A 20470-nucleotide genomic window follows, 5' to 3' on the forward strand; every position below is an offset into this window, starting at 1 on the left:
TGTGGTGTTTTCTTTTTTCCTTTCCTCCTTCTCAGTTATACAAAGGACGGATCAATGCAACCAGCCACATGATCCAGCATCCCATGTATGGAGCAGGCCACAAGTACCGCACCCTTCATCTACCAATTTCCACCACATTGGCTGAAGTCTTGGACCGTGTTTCTGGTATGTTTCAAGACAGAAAATTTCTCATTACAACAACAACCACATAAAGACTTCACTGGCCATAGTATGTACCATTACATGTAGATGTTCCTGCCTTCAGGTTACACTTGCATTGTAACTGATGGAAAATGTCTTCTCTGCTCTTGACTTGAATGAGATTGCATGCTCTTTGTTTGGGAACCACAACACTGTATAGTATTCACTGACCTTTTTTGACCTCCTTTTCTTCTTAAAAGAGGGTAAAAAAATAAAAATGTTCCACTTGTTTAAATTTTGACAAATCTTGGGGATTCAAATTGTTGAACATATGTTTAACATCATTTTCTTGCTGGAACAATTTTAAGGCTTCATTTTACACACAGAGGTCATCACATTTGTCTTAATTCTTTGTTTGTTTAGTAATGTCCCATTCATCTGTTTTCCTCAGCTTATCTGATTCTGTTCTTTATGAGAGCAGGCTAAGCAAGGCATTCTGTGTCCTTTCCCCTCGCACCTTTTTTTTCCATCCTGGGTGGCTCATCAAGCTTAAACGTCCTGCTGTTGTTTAGCACGACATCCGCTGGTTTCCTGTTTCTGGCACAAAGTGGGCGATAAACAGCCAAGACAGAAATGCCGATCAGCTGATCATTGATCAGTTTGATGATTGTTGTTGTTTGATGGGAGAAGGAGAGGCAGCTGTGCAGCGTAATGACAGAATAACTCCAGCTTTGTGTCTTTTTCCATTGTAGCTGAAGTACGGGACAAACTGCGTTCCTTCTCAGCTCAATACGAAACGCGTAACATTTCCTCTGAAAGAGGGACCATTCCAATTTTTAAGGAGCGGTCGGCAACTCTACTAACGTTATGAATAAAGTTCAGTAACATCATTGCACCCGCCCAGCTGTATATAAACTCCATCATGCTAGCTGGCATGCAGTACGAGTTATTGTAACTGACTGTAAAAAGTCAGCATAACAAAAATAAACTCCACCTAAACTTGGTTTATATCTGACCAGATAGACTGCAGGTCATAACTTCTTACCTGAAGTTCAGTTCACCTGACACTCAGACCGGCGGCCACCTCGGGTCTCTCCTCCTCCTGCCTCCCCTTCCCTCATCCACCCACTGGCCTCTGTGGAAGCTCCGCCATAGCCACCACCAAACAACTGAGTTATTTTTACACATCAGCCAACATCTGGCCAATCCACCACCTCTCATTGTTCATGCCGTTACATTTTTTTTAATTTTTTTTTTTAAAAAAGCGCTTTGGGTGCCTTGAAAAGTGCTATATAAATGCAATCCATTATTATTATTATTATTATTATTATTATTATTATTATTATTAAAAAAATCATCCGCCCATAAAAACGAAAAATCACCATTGGCCCACCGGGCAAATGCCCGGTGGGCCGATGGCCAGTCCAGCTATGTCTTGCAGTAACAGTGGCTGTTTTCATATTTGCAAACTCATGAAGCCAGGAGGCCATTTTGGAAGAGTTTGGAGGAGAAATACACAATTGTTGTGCCAATGGAAGCTGTTTGAATGTAAGCATTTGACAGATGAAGGAAGCTGATGTACGGAGAATATGTTTGCAAATTGTAATAGGAAAATCAAATTATGTTTTTGTGTGCTCTAAATATGTTAGACTATAAAAGTTTCACACTAAATTATTGTCAAATAATGTTTTGAAGCCTCAAAACTAGCTTCAATGATATTGTCTTGCCTCACAGCTCGCAAATGTGTACTTCACTGTCCTGTACAAACTTGCGCTGTGTTAAACAGGACAAGGCAACTGCTTCGGTTAAGCTTCCCATTGGAGCATTCCTCCTTTGGTCTCTCTTTGAATTTTAAACACCATCTTGAAGTAACTATGTTGTAACAAGTTTGTAGCACAGCAAACATAAATTACAGCATATCCCACTGAACACTGTATTGTCAGTGTTAGTTTACTGTCTGATTCCTATTGCATATTTATCAAAGTATCTTGTTTACAATTCTTTGTTCAGTGAATGTGAAACGTAGTAATCCTTCTCTTAATTTCAGAAGTAAGTTTATTCCCAGAGATGTGTGCAAATGTGTGCTCATTAAAGGTAGTATCAGCAGTAGTGATAAAATAAATGGCAGAAATTACATTCTTACCACCAACATAGAATTTGGGAGTTGATACTTAAGTCCAAAAATACACTTCCCGTTCAGTCTTCTGGCCGTGGTTATCCAATGAGCAATCGTTACATTACTCTGGATAAGAGACATTAAACATTCATTTAGACTTAACATTGGTCCATAACCAAAATGCTACTGAAATAAATACAGTCAGACTTTGCTCATTTTGGATCACTGAAAGTGAAAATGATACTTAGAATTGGTCCCTGCCTCTAGTTTTTAAGGTATGCTAATAGGTCCATTCTAAGACTGAAACCTTTTGGGTGGCTGTGCTCAGGTCAAACAGGTCATCTACCAGCTGGAAGTTTTGTTTGATCGTGGCTGCTGCATGCAAACATATCCTTTGGCAAGGTACTGCTTGGGGAGTTACTTAACCCTTAGGTTTTTACACATATGAATCTATGTGAATGGTAAATGGACTGGTTCTTTATATAGTGCTTTTCTACTCTGAGCACTCAAAGGGCTTTTATGTTAGATAGAAAGCACTTGGGCATAGGAAAAAATGATCATGTGACTCTGTGAATGAAGCTTGTTGTATAAAACACTTATAAATGCTCTACTAGAGGAACCCCAAAAGTTGATTCAAAAGCATCGTAGTATGTAGTAATATTCAGATGGGCACTCTCTTAAGTATTCCGCCAATTTTGTTTAAAATAGTCTTATGGACTGAATTATACAAGTATAAAATGCAATTGAGGGCAGCATAGTGGCACAGTGATGTGGAGTTTGCATATTTGCAAGTCCTCTCTGTGTTTGCATGGGTTCTCTGGCTTTCTTCCACAGTCCAAAGACAGATGCAGTTGGTGGGATTAGGTTAATTGGTGAATCTAGTTGTCGATATGAATTGTTGTTTTTTGTCTCTATGGCTACGTTTACACTGCAGGCGAAAGCGCTTCAAATCCGATTTTTTTTGACCCTATGCGACCCATATCCGATCATGGTATGACAGTGTGAACAGCACAAATCCGATATTTTCACATCCGATCTGGGTCACTTTTGTATGTGGTTCTGAATCCGATACATATCTGATGTTTTTGAAAGCGACTGCTGTTTGAACGGTCATGTCGCATTAAATCCGTCTTTTACGTCACTGACACAAGACAGACGGCAATTATCAGCTCCAGAGAAGACATCGCGAACGCTTCCTGGCCATCCCATGTAGATGTCAGTGAAACTGTTGGGAAGACAACGTTGGAGAAACGTGAACATTTTATTTGTACTGTATAATCTGCAGATTCTGACAGAAATCTGCAACTATCCTTTGAAGCACCGCTCCTCTAAAACAACAATAAGGATCATTATTAGGTTATCTACATTATTATGTAAATAACAAAATAACTTAAAGCAAAAATTGGGAAACGTAAAGTCCGAAGTCTTTATATTAAGGGCCGTCAGTCAAACAATATTGTTTGCTCTGGGTCTGAACAGAGTGTGTGTGACGTCTTCTTTTGCGCATGCGGGCCGCTTTGAGCGTTCACACTGGAGCGCGTTTGCTGTCGCATTTTATTTGTAGTGTGAACGAGCAGACAAAAAAATCGGATTTGATCAAAAAATCGGAATTGAGCATCAAGACCTGCAGTGTGAACGTAGCCTATGTGTTGGCCCTGCGACAGACTGGCAACCTGCACCCTGCCTCTTGCCTTATGGTAGTTGGGATAGGCTGGATAAGCGGAAGAGAATGGATGGATGAAATGCAATTGTAAAGTTTGGGTTGGGTGGGTTGGTTGGGACTTATGCTGGCTGGTGTCCTTTGCCCCCGGTCCTTTACAAAGTGGAATTGGACCTTAACTATCTCTGTTCTTTTAATGTGCAGCAGTAGCCTGGCACATGCAAAATTTAGAATAGCTTCATTTACATAGAGATGTAGTACTGATGTTGGGGGCAGGCTGAAATGGTGGTTGGGCAACGGGCTTCCAGTCAGCAGTCGGTGAGTTGGGTGGCTGCCCTTTGAGGCTGCAGGTCTGCCCTAGTACCATGATTGTGCTGGCTGGTGTCCTTCTGCATCTGATTATTGTCTCTTGCTTGTGCAGTGCTATGGACTCCGCGGCCTGAGTGTCTGTGCTGCCTGGGCGGGAGCAGGATATACACCCTGCCCTCAGTTGGGTTAAACAGTAACTCCAAATACTGGTGGAGAATATTTTGTCTGGCTTATCGTGCTTGCACGCTATTGGCTTCACTGAGGATTGTAGCCACTTGGGGTCTGAGCTCATAGTTTCTCATCAGTGTTCTGCGTTACGATATTTAAACTTTGGTGTTTCGTTTGACTTTGATGTGGGGAGGGATCAAAAAAAAAATCTAAGAGAGCTACACAGTAGCCTGGCAGAAGTAGGAAGTGGATTTGTAGATTTTGTAAATGAGACTAGTGAGGTCTAAAGGCCACAGAACCACTGCCAAGACATTAGTGAATGACTTAGCCAAGTCAGGAATTGTAGTCTCAAAGAAGACTTTTACTAGAAAGCTGTACAGGAACGAACTGCAACGTTAAAGACCACGAAAAAACACTTCTGAAGAACACAAATCCAATCTGAAGTATGTTGAGGCAATTGGGAAAAAGAATATGCATGCTACAAGTAGGTCCTTTAACCAGTTGAGACAAAAAACTAGAGCTCTTTGAGAATAGAGATCCTGTTTATGTTTGGAGAAAGAAGGGAGAGGTGATCGCTTTTCAAGTTTAACTGGCTTTGTAAAGTAAGGACACAAGGGGGCAGCCCTTTCTCAAATTCCAAACAAAATTTGATTAAGAACTGGAGAAGTCATGTTTTTCAGTTATAAGAGCTGCAGTTTTAATTACAGCCTAAATTATTAACAAAATATCCCAGCAGTCAGCTCTGTCCTTGCAGTTTAATTCACTTGGCATTCTCTGGCTATCAAGGTCAGCTGTGCAGCGCTGATGCTGTGAGCTTCGGTATTACCTGTTAAGTACAAGGCAGCTATGATGAATAGCTCACCCCCTGGGACCTTGAACAGTGGATAGAAAAACCTGATACACTGCTGCTGTTACAGGGCAATATGCATGTCTATAAGACACATCATCTTCTGACTGTTCTTGTGTGGGTGAACAAATTTTGCATCTGATGCATCATCTTTCTTTCTTTTAGCTTGCTAATGTTATTTAAACCAAAGCAATAAAAAAAAGACAAGAAGTGTGACAAAATATATATTTAATTTTCTGTGTCTGTTTATCCAGATACACCCAGCATTACTGCCAAACTGATCAACGAGCAGAAAGAGGATAAAGAGAAGAAGAATCATGAAGAGAAAGAGAAGATGAAGGCAGACAACGGCTTCCAGGACAACTACAGTGTTGTAGTAGCCTCAGGTACAGTATGTGTGTCTTATTGTGTCATTTACACACCTAATAATGACACAGTATATACGCTATGATGCCTTTTGTTGAAAAACAAATATTGTTCTGTATTTCTGTATTTTTATTTTCTTCTCTGCCTTCAGGCTTAAAGTCCCAATCAAAGCGAGCTCTTTCCACCCCTCCCCGGCCTCCATCAAGGAGAGGCCGTGTCATGAGTGACAAGTTAACTGCTTCATCCAGTGTGGATCCTTCAGCTAAAACCATCAGTGTCCCTGTCTTCCACCTCTACCACAAGCTGCTTCCAGGTGCCACAAACACAACCGATTCATATCAGACAGCGACAAGCGCAGGTCTTTGAGTAAAATGTAAAATGTTCACATATTACTGAAGAGAAACGGTGTGTACTCTGTCCTCCCTTCCAGGTCAGCCACTCCCACCTGAGATGACCCTGGCCCAGCTACTCACACTTCTGTATGACCGCAAGCTACCGCAGGGCTACCAGTCCATCAGCCTGACAGTGAAACTGGGCTCCAAGGTCATCTCTGACCCCGGCCTTTCAAAGACTGACTCGTTCAAGAGACTCCGCACTGAGAAAGGTAATAAAACACACAACTCCTAAGAGGAGTTCAGATATTATGCTGATGTCCCACTAAAAATATGCTTTAAAAAATCAATATAGCTGGCTTATTTATTACTTTAACTGTAAAACTTTTGATGATTAATTACAATTTTAACTTTTTGTAAGCAGCCTAAATTCCTTCACTGATAATTTAGAGATTTCTCTTTTGCACATGTTTATGCGCAAAACATAAACAAGCCAAATCTTTGTGAAAGATGCATCAAGCTGCACCCAATACGTGAAGTCAGACATATGAACAGCACCAAACATCCAGCCATTTCTAAACTAAAATGCAGGCACCCAGCCATATATGCAGCATTTTCTAGGAAGTCTACATACCAAATAATTGAGATACTGCAGCTAAAATGCAGCAATATTATAGAAGTATAGCCACAAGGACCACACTAACAAAAGAAAAAGGCTCTGCCTGCTGAAAAACTCACAGGACCTTAGTTACAGTGCAGATACTGTGCTTAAGTTGACCCTCTCACTTTGTCATCACATGATGTTGTGATTGGCTACTTTGAATTCACACCCCTGACTACCCACATCAGGCTCTCCCTCAGCTGTCCCAAACCAAAGAACACGCTAGTGCTGGTTAGAGGCTGAACAAACTCTTAATTTGTAATGAGTCCTGCACCTGTTCTGGTAACATCAGTGTTTTTTCTCAACTGTGCAAACAGTAACTTTCAGATTATGTCACATTTGGGATTTTGGCACAGTCAGCTAGTCTATTCAGTGGTGCCTCTGTGTCAAATTCACATATCTAAATATGAAATGAAGGTTAACTTATCAAATAGAAATGGAAGAAACTAAGATTCACTTCAGTAACTATGATCAAGTAAATAGAAATGGAGTTTTTAAAATGTAGTAAAAATCCAGACCTGTTTTTTTCCCCACTCTACTGTCACATCAAGATTTAATGGAATTGTACTTTGGTCTGAACTCAGTTCACATCACCTTGGCTGCTTCTCAGGCTGTACTGAGAAAGGCTTTGAAGTCTAAAAGCTTGCAGAGTGGTTTTTAGCACAAACTGTTCAAACACTTACCTGCTTACCTTTGCATTCCCTTGGGAGTTAAGCCTTTTCATCCTTATATGTTGCTTTGGTACAACATTTATAGGGATGTTAGTGTTGCATTTGTGTCTCTAAACGGTTGTGAACATGAGGGGTTTTTTTTATGGCTGAAAGATGGTATATTTGTATTTGAATTTGTGCCCACTTACTGTGAGAGTCTTACCTATTGACTCACATTCTAAATTGCTATTGAATTTCATTCAGTCAGGACAGGTTGTTGCTTGAATCCAACTGCTGATATCCCATTTAAAACGATGCTGTCATTCTGTAGAAGTGGTGACTTTCAGGCTGGTTATATTTAGCGTTTTGATTCTGCAGACTCATGGGTCAGTACTCGGTCAAATAAATTTTTAATGTCAATGTCAGCACTGGTGAATCTGCAGATATGCTCATATTCCCTTTATCCATGCGACATGTCCTATCCACAATCCATATTTTCCATCTTAACACTCATGTGTCACTGTTTAAGAAATCATAGGGTATGTGAAATGAGACTTTTATAACTACCATTTTTACCCCTCGGCTGTAAAGGCTGATGGGCAGATGTTGTCAGGTGAGCGGGCGGCGTAGATACCCGAGTTTGTGAATGTGAAAGCTATAGAATAAAGTGACTTACGAGCTTCAAATTGATATCATGGGTACATGTACTAAAAATCTTGGAAGTTTTTGGATCCTGGTGACCTTGACCTCAATGTCAGAAATAATGTTTTCTGAAAATCATGTGAATGGCATAACTTGAGAAAAAGGCAACATAGAATTTTGAAATTGAAACCATAAGTGTATCTACTAGGAGGCTGAGGGGTAGCACTGGTGGTTGTTTTTATAATTTCTTGTACCAGTATTATTTGCCACACTTTGATCTCTTTGGTCTTTATTTGGAAGAGCAGGAAAAGCACAGGTGGAAAGAATAATGGTAATCGTTGATGCACTGGTTTATTTTAGTGTGCCAATAGGTTGTGCTGCTGTCTTTGTAGTACCTTAAAATTATCTCCCCGCAATATAAGGGGGTGTTTTGACCCACTTGGGTGAACCATTCTTTAAATCAAAATACACTGTATTTCTAAAAGTATTCACTCCTCCATCCAAATAAAGGATTCAACTTGTCCAGTTATTGCCAGAAGTGTATGAAATCAGCAGCTAGGAGTGCAGACTTCTTCTGCAAACATTGAGTTGCTCTCACGAGCTTTGTGAATTACAGCGAACCATAATGCCACCTGTGCATGAAATTTATCCACTACTACTAAATATTCCACAGTAAACTGTGGTACTGTAATAAAGTGTAAGTGACTGGGAACAGTATCAACTCAGCAACGAAGTGATAGGCCACAAAATCAGAGCAGGGTCCATTGCACAGAGGTCACCAACGTGTGATCGCTTCAGACCTCCAAACTTCAGGTGAACTTCAGATTAATTGAAGAACAGTGTACAAAAAGGTTCATGGAATGTGTATCCATGTTTAACACCTGCATCCAAACCTTACTTCCCCACAACTCAATGCAAAGTGCCGGATGCAGTAATGTAAAGCACACACCAGCTTTGGATCTTCTGGAGCTAAATGAGGCCACCCAAACACATGCGATGTCATCGATAAGGCCAGAATGCCCTGAGTTGAGCACATCAGGACTTAGTGGAGCTCAAATAAGTCAAAAGATATAGAACAAAAAGTAAAATCCCAGGAGGACATACCTTCAAGAAATATTTTTAAGAAATCATTGTTTATTAACTTTTACTTTATTTTATAAGATATTTTTCTTTTATGCTTGCTCTTTTCTTTTTTCTTGTTTTTTTGCTCCATCATCTGGATGAATTGTACACCTTTTGGGTCTTTTCTATCCACTATTTTTTTTTTTTTTTTTTTTTTGAATACTCACTGCCTGCAAATACAGACAATTCAGATATGTTAAACTGTTAACGGTTTTCACCCCAGTTATATACCTTAAGTATGTAACTGAGCAGCTCAGTTTTTCTTTAGCCATTACCTTCACATAACGAATGGGTACTGACTCATCAATTCCTTCCAATGAACTCGAATAAACTACCCAAATGTGCCCACTGCCCAGACACTAACTGCTTGATGGGGTCTGTCATTATCTTCATTTAACCAATAGATTCATCCTCTCTGTGGATCCTGATTCAGTGTGTCATTCCATAACCTGTAGAGATGAGACACCCTGCAGGGATTTGTGGCTCGGTCTTTTGAGAGAAAGGACCTTGTCAGGCTTCACTTCCACAAACCTTATTATTACAGAAACTTACCAGTTTGTGACAGTGCACAACTGTGACACACAGTGTTGTCTTCAGTAAGAATCCTGATTCTATTTAACCATGAGTTGACACAATGCAACAGTGCATAGCAATCAGCCCAGTTAATCAAGTTCATCACAAGTAACGTCACATATTTATTCACAATGACCAAGGAGTTTTCTCAAAGTAGATATATTTTTTTTAAGACAATTAAACTTTTTGTGATTTGCAGTTCAGAATAACCTGTAATTCAATCAATCTCTTTTATAAAGCACTGAATTCACTTTTCTTCCAAAAAGATCTTAGTAATTGTTAAAATTTGTAGATATTTTCATTAATTCTGTCATCAAAAATGTATTTGTAAACATTTTAGTTTTAGTAATTAAACGTAAACATTTTTAGTTAAATTATTTAATACTTGAACCAGTTAGCGTTCGATTCTCCAGATTTAGCTTAAGGAACCCTGCAGGGAGCCTTACCCTCTCTGTGTATGGTGTGGTTGAACCTCAGAACATATCGCACAATAATGTGTGTAAACATATTTATTATGGACAGAATTAAGACAAACATAGCAGGTGGATTTACAGGAGATTACTTGAACTGTTAAGAGTTTGCTGAAACAAACAAAAGGCTTGAAATTGTTTTCAGTCTCAGCCAGTGGATGAACGTACAAGGTCCTCTCTTTGCTCTACTTGCAGTGGATCACTGTGACATCCTGAATAGCTGCCCTGAGGATGAACCAATGATGCCTAATGAAGAATGTCTGGATGCCGCAGCTGATGAGTCCCTGCTGGAGACGAGTCCCATTCAGTCACCTCTGCAAGTCTTTGCTGGCATGGGGGGCCTGGCCCTGATAGCGGAGAGGCTACCCATGCTATACCCCGATGTCATTCAGCAGGTAAAACTCTCAGCTTTCAAGAGGCACAGAAAATTAGAAATTGAACAACTTGCATACATACAGCAGGTCTTTAGTATTAACTTTTTATTTCACAACAAATGTTTTGAGCTTACCTGCTCTGGCTCCTCTGCCCTGATAAAGAGCCTTGTGTGTCTCCTAAATTCACCTGTCAGCATTGTCTTGCATTTCACACCTTCGCTGAGCCTTTACTCGTCGTTGCGGTTGTTCACAGGTCAGCGCTCCGGTGGTTCCCTCCAGCACACAGGAGAAGCCCAAGGACAGCGACCAGTTTGAGTGGGTGACCATAGAGCAGTCGGGTGAGCTGGTGTACGAGGCACCAGAGTCCATTGCAGCTGAGCCACCGCCCATCAACAAACAACAGTCCCAGACATCCTCATCGTCATCATCCTCAGTGCAGACCATGTCGCCCATCCCTGCCCACTCACTGGCAGCTTTTGGCCTCTTCCTGCGCCTGCCAGGTTACGCAGAGGTGTTGCTAAAGGAGAGGAAACATGCCCAGTGTCTGCTGCGGCTGGTGCTGGGTGTCACAGACGATGGAGAAGGCAGTAAGTCTGAAAACACGTCACAGCTGTCCACACTGAAATTCACCTTTGAACTTTTAGTTTGGGAAGTATTTAATGCCAGAAAAAGTTTGAGAATTGCTAAGCTATTTGAAAGAAAGCTATTGCAAAGATCCTTTGCACACAGATATTTCTCCTGTCTGTCCCCAAATTACTAAAATATAAAATTTACTGTTTTCTAACACCGGTGTCTTATTTTCCTTTTTGCCCCCCCTTCAAGAAAAGTAAAATAAAAATGGATTGTTTATGTGTGATTTAATCGACTAAAACACAAATATAAACAACAAATATAAAAGCAGCATCAAAACCTTCTTGTGTCTGCTTTGACATCTTCTTAGGTCACATCCTGCAATCTCCATCAGCCAACGTGCTCCCCACACTACCATTCCATGTCCTGCGAGCACTGTTCAGCAGCACTCCTCTGACCACAGACGACGGCGTGCTTCTGCGTCGCATGGCTCTGGAAATCGGTGCCATCCACCTCATTCTAGCCTGTCTGTCAGCTCTGAGCCACCACGCCCCTCGCAACCCCAATGCCAATACCAGCGTCTCTGAGGTATGACCCATATCACACATACATTCTGTTTCTAATCGTCAATTGTCCCTGACGATACATTTTGGCTCTTTTAAATTTGTGGCTGATGACAGGTTCCTGTCAGTGTTGCATTGTGAATTATTTCTTGAGCCTTTCACCAGCCTGTGAGATGTCTAAGAAAAGAGAGTCCTGTCCAGCTCCTGTGTCATTTTCTTACTTCTGTCAGACTAACCCAGCTTCATGCCACTGGCTACTCTCACTTTGCCCGAGTGTTTTGCTGTTGGCAGTAATGGAGAAACTGAGGATAAAAACGATTGCAGTTATTAATGACCCTCTGTCTTGCTGCTTTACTTACGGCTTCCTTAGCGTACCTTTCCCTGGCAAATGGCTTAATTGTTCATAGTGAATGATAAAAAAAAACAAACAACTGCAGGGAGAAATGGCTGTGCATCCGAGATGTCTTTTGTATAATTGTTGTCTGCAGGGGGAGAAACGGGTAGTACCTCACCTCGACTTTCCTGACTCTGCTAACTACACATCTTCTATGACCTGAAGAAGTGCAGATAGGGTTGTTCGATATAACAATATATATCAGATGACGATATAAAAACGTCTATCGTTTCATTTTACGCTATTGTTTGTTTCATGGTGTCGCAAAATAAACAGTTTATGGCAATATTTTTTCATTGTTTTGATCACAGTCATTGGTTTTTATGCGTTGTCGTCAGCAACAACGACAGTAAAACCATCACATGTTGGCTTGTTTATGTTCCGCATAAACCTTTCACAATAAAGCTCAAGATCCTGTTGAGACTTTTCAAAATAAACTGAATCACGTGAAAGAGCAGATTATTTACGGATGAGAATTAAAAAAGAGCCGCCAGGTGCTAAAAAATAAACCTTAGACTCAAACGTTAGAACAGGCTTTTCCCCGCAGCACGCCGTGTAATAAATACTCACAGAAAACAGCGGCCTTTACAATTTATGTCTAAAAATGTATAGTTTCATGCCTCGGTTAAAACACTCGACTCCAGCTACACGACGCCCAGCTGGAAACTCTTCACACAAGTCGAGCTGCCCGATATTCACAGAATTTACAGAAAATGTTAAATTTTTGTGATTTATATCGTTATCGGGACGATAGATGTCTTATATCGGGATATGAGATTTTGGTCATATCGCACAGCCCTAAGTGCAGAGTATATGGACGTTTAGCTCTTGAAACAAAAAAATTAAGGATGTGCTTTACATACAAATGTAGAGCAATTTACAAACCATTCTGACAGCAATATAGCATCAATGGGTTTTTAAATAAAGTCGGAAGAGAGAGCCTGGTTTGTGTTTGTATGCATTTAATGGCAGCTTGTGTTAATGTGTAGGAAAAATCAATATGATTTTTTTCCTAGTGCGAATGGCAGAGGTCACATCTGAAATCATAGTTACTGTGATCTCAGGTGTAGGCCTTCAGCGCTGCTGGTTTCTGCTTGGCGTTTTTTTTTTGTAATTTATAAATTGAAGGGGCCTCAAAGAGAGGCGTAAGAACAGAGTCAACAATGGTTTGGTATCCCAGAAAAAGAATAAACCAGTTAGACCTGTTTTCTTATCATGTTTCAAACACCAAACTGAAAAAATTAAAACATATCTAGCTAAAGCATATAGCTTGAGTTTTTCACCCCCCTGAGTGGAGGTGTTGTCACTGGGTTCCTGAAGCAGACCTGCCTTGTTTTTGTTGTGGTGGTGATGTGTCCGGTCTCATGCTTGTTCAGGGACTGTGTGAATAGACAAATCTGAGCCAAACACATCACATTGGCAGTGGTTGACCTTGATCTCCTGAGACCCATGTTCTGGAGCGGTTGCACTGGTGTGAGATAAGACACTGTGTTTTAAACATGAGAGACAATTGAACAAAACATTAACTTTGAACTTCAGGGACCAATTTTCTGTCTGCTCCTTTGACTCATTTCTTGTTTGACTCCATGTGACCATCACAAATGTTTTATGGCAGCTTTCTTTGTAGGCCACAACAAACTCTGACCTTTTTGAATACATGATAAAACCATATGTCCATATGTTGTTGTTTTTTTTTTAAAAAAAAAAAGCAGCAACAGTGTTTACGCCTGAATTTCATTAATAATTGTTAAAGGGAAGTAAAAATGCAAAATCTTTGATTTAATATTTTTATATTAATTATATATACTTGGTGTATTGATATTGTAAATATGTGTGTGTGTGTGTGTGTGTGTGTGTGGGGCAGCCACAGATATCCAGCTGTCATGGTGGGGGGACCAGTGAGGAGCAACAGCTGTACTGGGCTAAAGGAACGGGTTTTGGTACTGGATCTACAGCGTCAGGCTGGGACGTAGAGCAGGCCCTCACCAAGCAACGGCTAGAGGAAGAGCATGTCACTTGTCTACTCCAGGTAAGTGCAAATGAGCATTTTTTTTTAAGGTGGGTTATTTTTGCCTGGTATTTCCTATGAAACATGAGCCATAAATGAACCCATTAATTTTTTTGTAAACTTGCACTATAGTATTCAAATCCAACAGACTCACCAAACTACAAGACGCAAATAATGAGCAGACAGCTGGGTTAAATGGAGGGAACTAAAACGGCTTGTTTCGGGCAGGGGATAAAAAAAGGGCTGCAGCAATGCTCAATTTAAGATGAGTAAGGATTCATTTGAACCATGAACCACGCAAAGGTATCATATCTAGCTATGTTTAATTTCTTTTGATGTTACTTACTGTGCCTTGTCATAGTGAGAGATGAGCACCCAACAAAAAAGTTGGTGCATATATTTGATTCCCAATAAAGAGGTATGTTTATCATCCTGGCAGCTGTGGTGTGTAGGAAGGGACATCTGAAGACACACAGTGATCAAAAACATGGATTCTTCCTCATCCAGAGCAGGTCACATGAACGCTTTTCTTCATAAAGGGTAAATTTTAAAAGGAGCTTTTTTTTCTGTCTGCATTTGTTTTTCTTTACTAGGTCTTGGCAAGCTATATCAACCCAGCAGGCTCAAGTGGCTGCCACATTGCTGATGCCTCTTCAACAGCCAGCAGAGCTCACAACAGCTCAGCACTGCCAGCAGTGCTGCTGGAGCTGCTGAGCCAGTCCTGCCTCATTCCCGCTATGTCCTCCTACCTACGCAACGACTCAGGTAGGGCCCGTGTCTTTGCAAGTGATGAGTATGACCAACAGAGAAACGGATCTAGCCTCTGTTCACCTTGATTCCTAGGCCCCACCGGTTGGCTGAGGAGAAGTGATTTGAACCTCTGTATATTTCAGCTCAACAGAGTGATCACGTAGGGATTTCTACCATAAACACTAAGCAAGAAAGATGACTGTCACACTGAAGTGGACATGAAAGGGTTATCTGTAAAAATAATGTTGTATCCCTTAGATCTGAAATGAATAGTGCTTACCCACACAAAGGAAATAGGACTTTTGTGGTTTACATCAAACATGACACAGACCTTTAGGCAACATGTTAAATTCTCTAAGGAGAGACTGCTGATAAGTGATGGTAGCTGAGTTTTTAAGAGATTAATGACACAGAACTATAGAACAACTGAGAATGCAATCACGAGAATGAAAATAAACATTTCACTTTTTATTAGACATCAAGGTGGGGATAGTTTACGGCTCAAGTCACCTTGAGTCTTCATAACATCTTTATTTACAGTCTGTTTGCTGAGACCTGGTATGCATCTTACCAAAAGTAACATGTAAGTTACTATCTTCTTGATAGTAACTTACATTTTTCACTGAGAATATTGATCAACTCAAGTAAGTCTGTGACAAGCACAATGTAATATCCTGTAATTGAATCTAGCTTGCCCACTATAAAAATGCAGAAAGCTGCATACTTCCAATAGGCTTGATAAGTTTTTGGTTATCATTGCTCCTACAGTATGTGTTTAGAAATCTGTCATTAAGAAGTCTTACTACTCCATGTTTCATTATTTAGATTTTACATACTCGAAAACATCATGAAATCAATTTCTTGAAGGGTTTCTGGCATTTGTGTTGCTGGGCAGATTTTTAAAAAAAAGAAGAAAAAAAAGACCAATTTTCAAAAATGATAAATTTAACTGATTGCTATCAACCTGGGAAGCAAAAAACAGAAAAGCAGTCTACTACTTAACACTCGGTGTTCTGTGGACATAGAGAGAACTCCCAGAAATATAATAGACTGTTAAAGTGACATATACTTGAACGTCAGTGAGAAGCCATTTATCCTTTTTTGGTTAAAAAGGGATAAACAGAAGTAACACCTATATGTCACTTTAAAGTTTTTGTTTACACAATTAACCATAGCTGCATGCTCACTGGCTAAACGTGTCCGTTGTTGTTTATACCTAAATGCATTCAAACTACGGAAAATACACACCCATGTCATGTGTATGTGGTTAATGTGATTACTGGAAGGTGATCTGAAAATAATCTTGTTAGATCCTTGCAAGAGTCTATCAGGGATACTGTTGAAAACAAAGTCAAAGGAGCTTGCGAAGAAGACAAAGCTACAGCTTTGGCATGAAATCTTGGATTCCAGGGACTTTAGAGTAATTTTATATTGTATAGCAAAGAGAGAACCCCAATTTCAAAAAGGAAAAGTGCTAAGCAGATAAATATATACATGAATGCAAGTGAATGTAGACAGTGAGCTGCGGCACGGTTAAGGTTAGGTCAGCCCACTGCTTATATCCTCGATCGTGGCTCAAGAGTTCGGAGTTCGCCTTGTACTCGGAAGGTTGCCGGTTCGAGCCCGGTTCGAGTGTCATTGGGCAAGACACTTCACCTGTTGCCTACTGGTGGTGGTCAGAGGGCCCGGTGGCACCAGTGTCCGGCTCGCCTCTGTCAGTGCGCCCCAGGGCGGCTGTGTGGCTACAATGTAGCTTGCCATCTGGTGATGGCGACACATCATGTGTGAATGTGTGTGTGAATGGGTGGATGACTGGTTGTGTAAAGCGCTTTGGGGTCCTTAGGGACTAGTAAAGTGCTAGTATCATCCCAGAGCCTGTTACAGCGAGTGTATGCTACCTGTGTGTGCCTAATGCTGCTGGTTGTTTCACTTTGCAGGAGTATGTAAGCATGCATGCTGGCTTGTATTAATGTGCCCCTGGTCTCATAATTAAATAACAGCTGATAAATAGCATTGTGAGTGTTGTAATTACTCCTCATTATCTGGTAAAAGCCTCTGACTTGTGTTTAAATCCAAGTGTTTCCACATGCTGTGTTAAAGCATGTCCTTTGTAATACTTTTAAAACTGATATATTTATCACCCAGCTTAATAGCACATAGGTATAATGTCATGTAGTAGACATTGATTAGAGTTAATAGAAATCATGGTGTGTCCTGCCAAATAGAAGCTGGGAGCAGCTGGACCACCTTCTACATGAAAGCCAGGTGCCCAGGAGGTCCAAGGTGTGAATAAATGACTGACCAGAGCTGACTGTAGTGAACACTGGTTCTCTCTGCTTCTCTAACGTTATTGTCTATGCTCTGCTTATTTAATTACCATCACATTAACTGCACGCGCACAAGAAAAAATACAGTCCCATAGAAATTTTGCGTCCTTTTTTAATATACTCTAGTCTGTGAAGCTTTTAGTAAAATGTTGCTCTTTTTGTTTCTTTTTTTAGCCATGTTCTGTAGTATCCTTAACTGGCAGTTTAAGTTTCTTCATTCTACAACTTAGCCTTCATTGCCTCTTTCAAATCTGATAACTGGCTTGAGGTAACATTTATAACGGGCACTTTAACACACATTGAGAGATGGAGCACTTAATTCATTGTCATCTCATTTTTAAATACAGCATGGTCCAAAACACAAAATATGTCTTTTTGAAAAATAAAACCTTTTTTTAATAAGACAATTTATTAAATATAGCTGAAATATTTATAAGATTTTTCATATTTTTGGCTAAAACATACTTTGTGTCAGAATTTTTAACACTAACATAATTCAGCTGTTTGTTTGGGGGGTTTTTGCTCCTGGTGTCAAAAAAGATACTTGCATTGCCTTACCTTGTTCTCAAGTAACAATGTGAGGGATCTTAGGGTCTTGAACTTTTATCCTCCTTTTGTTGCCCTGCAATAGGCAGCTGGGAGCTTCCCATTCTGGACTATCCTACTTCTTCACTCACCTATTTCATTTACTGTATGTTTATACACCTGTCTGCATTTAATCATTAGTTACTTTTCATCTCTGGCTCTCTTCTGCAGTGTCTTTTGTTCTGTCTCTCTGGAGATTGTGCCCCTCCCTAATCTCAGTTCTGTCTGAGGTTTCTTCCTGTTAAATGGAGTTTTCCCTTCCCACTATTGCCAAATGCTTGCTCAAATTGGGTCATGTCTTGAATATAAAAGAGGTACAACAAGTTTTTGATAACTGAAGAACCAAAAACTGCGAAACTCTGCCCACTAAGGTTGAAGAAATGCCAGAGAAGCAAAGCCCAAGAAAATGAATGGCCTGCTTGCCAAAGATCCATTCAGAGTATACTTTCAGCTACAAGGGAGCAATTTCACAATGGAAGACACAGCCAGAACTGAAATTGAGCGTACCATAGCAATCTTCCAGAGCAGAAACAACGAGTGTCCAGAATAAAGACCTGAACAGCACCAGAACCCAACATGACCCGTACTAGCTGAGGAAGCTAACAGCACTCCTTGATTGCTTGACTGCACAAATAAGGGCGCTGCTATGCGAATACCTGAAAGGTTGAGGGTGAAGATTAGTTGGTTTCAGGGCCTTGGTTGGTTTTAATCCGCCACATGGGATGTACCATTGACTTATACAGGGAAGTGGCTGACATCAATCTTACCAGTGGCTAGGAAGGACAGAACAGAGGTGCTCTGAGCATGGTAAAAAGGAAGACAGCTACAAGACTGCCCCAGAGACTATCAAACACATAGCAAGATGGAAGATGTGAGCTGGGACTATGTACACTGAGAGGCGCAACCAAGTGGCTTATAGTGTCCAAAAACATCTGTGATGCATAGAGATTAGAAGTCCTCAAGCCCCAATCGAACCAATACGGGACACCACTAAAGGTGATGATAAATTAAATACTGGGCGATGGTCCAGTGGAATTTCTAGTTTCACACAGAGAAGCAGCTGTGACCAACCAACCAGACATAGTTGTGGTTGAGAAGATGCAGAAGACTGTAGGTTTGATAGATGTGACAACAACATCAGGAAGGAGGAGCACGAGAAAATAGAGAAGTATCAAGGACTGCAGGAACCACTGGAACAGGTGTAGAAAGTTAAGTTCTAAGTGGTCCCAGTGGGATTAGGAGCATTAGGATCTATAACTGCCAAACTGGAAGTGTAATTCCAGGCTTAACATTAGAGGTATCTGTCCAGAAGATTGCAGTCCTACAGTGCCTACCACTGCAATGAGTAAGAGGGAGATTTGTTTTAAATATCCAAAGGTGGGAACTGACAATGTACCTTGTTAATTGTACTTGAGTATTTACACAAATCTGTTCTTTTTACTCCTCATATTTTCGAAACAGGCTTGTAACTTTAGGGTTTAACACATTTGAGGAAAGATTGTTGGCATCAGTATGAGCCTTCAGACCTTTAAACTGATTTGATCCTAAATGGATGAACAATAACACACAAAATACGATATTATTTGTGTATCACTGGCTTATCACATACAAAAACATTAAAGATGCAAATACATACTTTATGTATCATTTATAGTGCTATACTGAGGAGTTGAGGTTAACTAGGTTGAAACGATTTGGAACAGTGTTTTGGTTGAAAATGTCCATAATTGTGGTCATGGTGCTGATTTAGATTGGGTATTAGATCGTGAAGATCCAACATCTGGAGGATGTGCAGGATAAATTGATTAGCTTGTCATACTGTGGTGAGTTTATAGTAAAGCACTGTTCTGAATTGGTGCACAATGGCTGTGTTGGTCATGGTTACTGTTAGGTGGTTAGATGATACTTAGATTTCTTTTTTAATTCACTTAATTCTAACTTTATGCAAGCTTGATATGATCTAGTTTAAGGGCAGTGTAAACAGTATACTGATCATGGCTGGAGTCTAAGCAAAGATGGCTCGTGAAACATCTGTTTACATCTTATGTATATCCTTAATGAGCAGTAAATCTCAGAGCAGCAGCAGCACAGGTCAACTAATCTCAGCCTGTCCACCAAGATAATCTTCTGTAGGTCATAGGTTTTTGACTTTTACTTGACTAAAGATATTAAATTAGTCCGTCAACTTTAACAAGGTTTTGTTTTGTTTTTTTATAACTCCCCTGAACTAAAATATGTCTGCACTCCTTGCCATCTCTGCATACATCTCAAAACTGGAATTAAGTAATCTGGAATCCATTTCATAAATAGAAATGACACATGTCCCCTCCACCTTACTTCTTAATTCCAGTTTGTCTCAAACAGATATGATTTAAAGTTAAAATATGTTGTATGCAGTTAATGGCCATTTTGGTGCATCATTCCTGCTGATTAAACATTAGCATAATGTAGGAGAGTAATGGTCGGTAGTGATTCATCATGTGGCAAAGAAAGCAGTTCCTTTGTGTTTTCCAAATGCATAGGCCTCACAGTTTGTCCACTCATTTGTTTTAACTGTTTTTTCACAGCAGGCTAAGGAAAACAATGTTTTTGAATGAAATGCTTGACCTTGTGCACAGAAAGTCTTTTGTTCTCTATACAAACCCGTACACACTTCAAGGATTTCCTACATCACAAGGCATATTATTGACATCAGTACAAGGTGAAAGCTAAATACGCCACAGCACCACCTTCATTCATTACCACAATGTCCCTGTGGATTTGTGAATTTGCAGTTTATCGCTGCTCACCCGTGGAATTGTAGATTCTATTACCACACGCTTCCCTCCTTGCAGTTAAAATG

The 20470-nt window shown here is 40.3% G+C and overlaps 1 protein-coding gene across 3 annotated transcripts in view; it reads left to right on the forward strand.

The window, feature by feature from the left end:
* The window catches only part of birc6 (baculoviral IAP repeat containing 6), a 112974-nt gene that overhangs the window by 54870 nt on the left and 37634 nt on the right, over positions 1-20470 (forward strand). For all 3 annotated transcript variants that reach the window (XM_087850424.1, XM_087850426.1, XM_087850425.1), the window contains exons 56-64: positions 36-165; positions 5496-5627; positions 5759-5920; positions 6038-6211; positions 10253-10452; positions 10685-11018; positions 11372-11589; positions 13823-13987; positions 14560-14731. In XM_087850424.1, the coding sequence (XP_087706550.1) occupies positions 36-165; positions 5496-5627; positions 5759-5920; positions 6038-6211; positions 10253-10452; positions 10685-11018; positions 11372-11589; positions 13823-13987; positions 14560-14731 (1687 nt within the window). The remainder of the gene's footprint in view (positions 1-35; positions 166-5495; positions 5628-5758; positions 5921-6037; positions 6212-10252; positions 10453-10684; positions 11019-11371; positions 11590-13822; positions 13988-14559; positions 14732-20470) is intronic.

This window comes from Neolamprologus brichardi, chromosome 13 (assembly GCF_056152115.1).
Source record: "Neolamprologus brichardi isolate AB-2024 chromosome 13, ASM5615211v1, whole genome shotgun sequence".
NCBI classification, from domain to species: Eukaryota; Metazoa; Chordata; class Actinopteri; order Cichliformes; family Cichlidae; genus Neolamprologus; species Neolamprologus brichardi.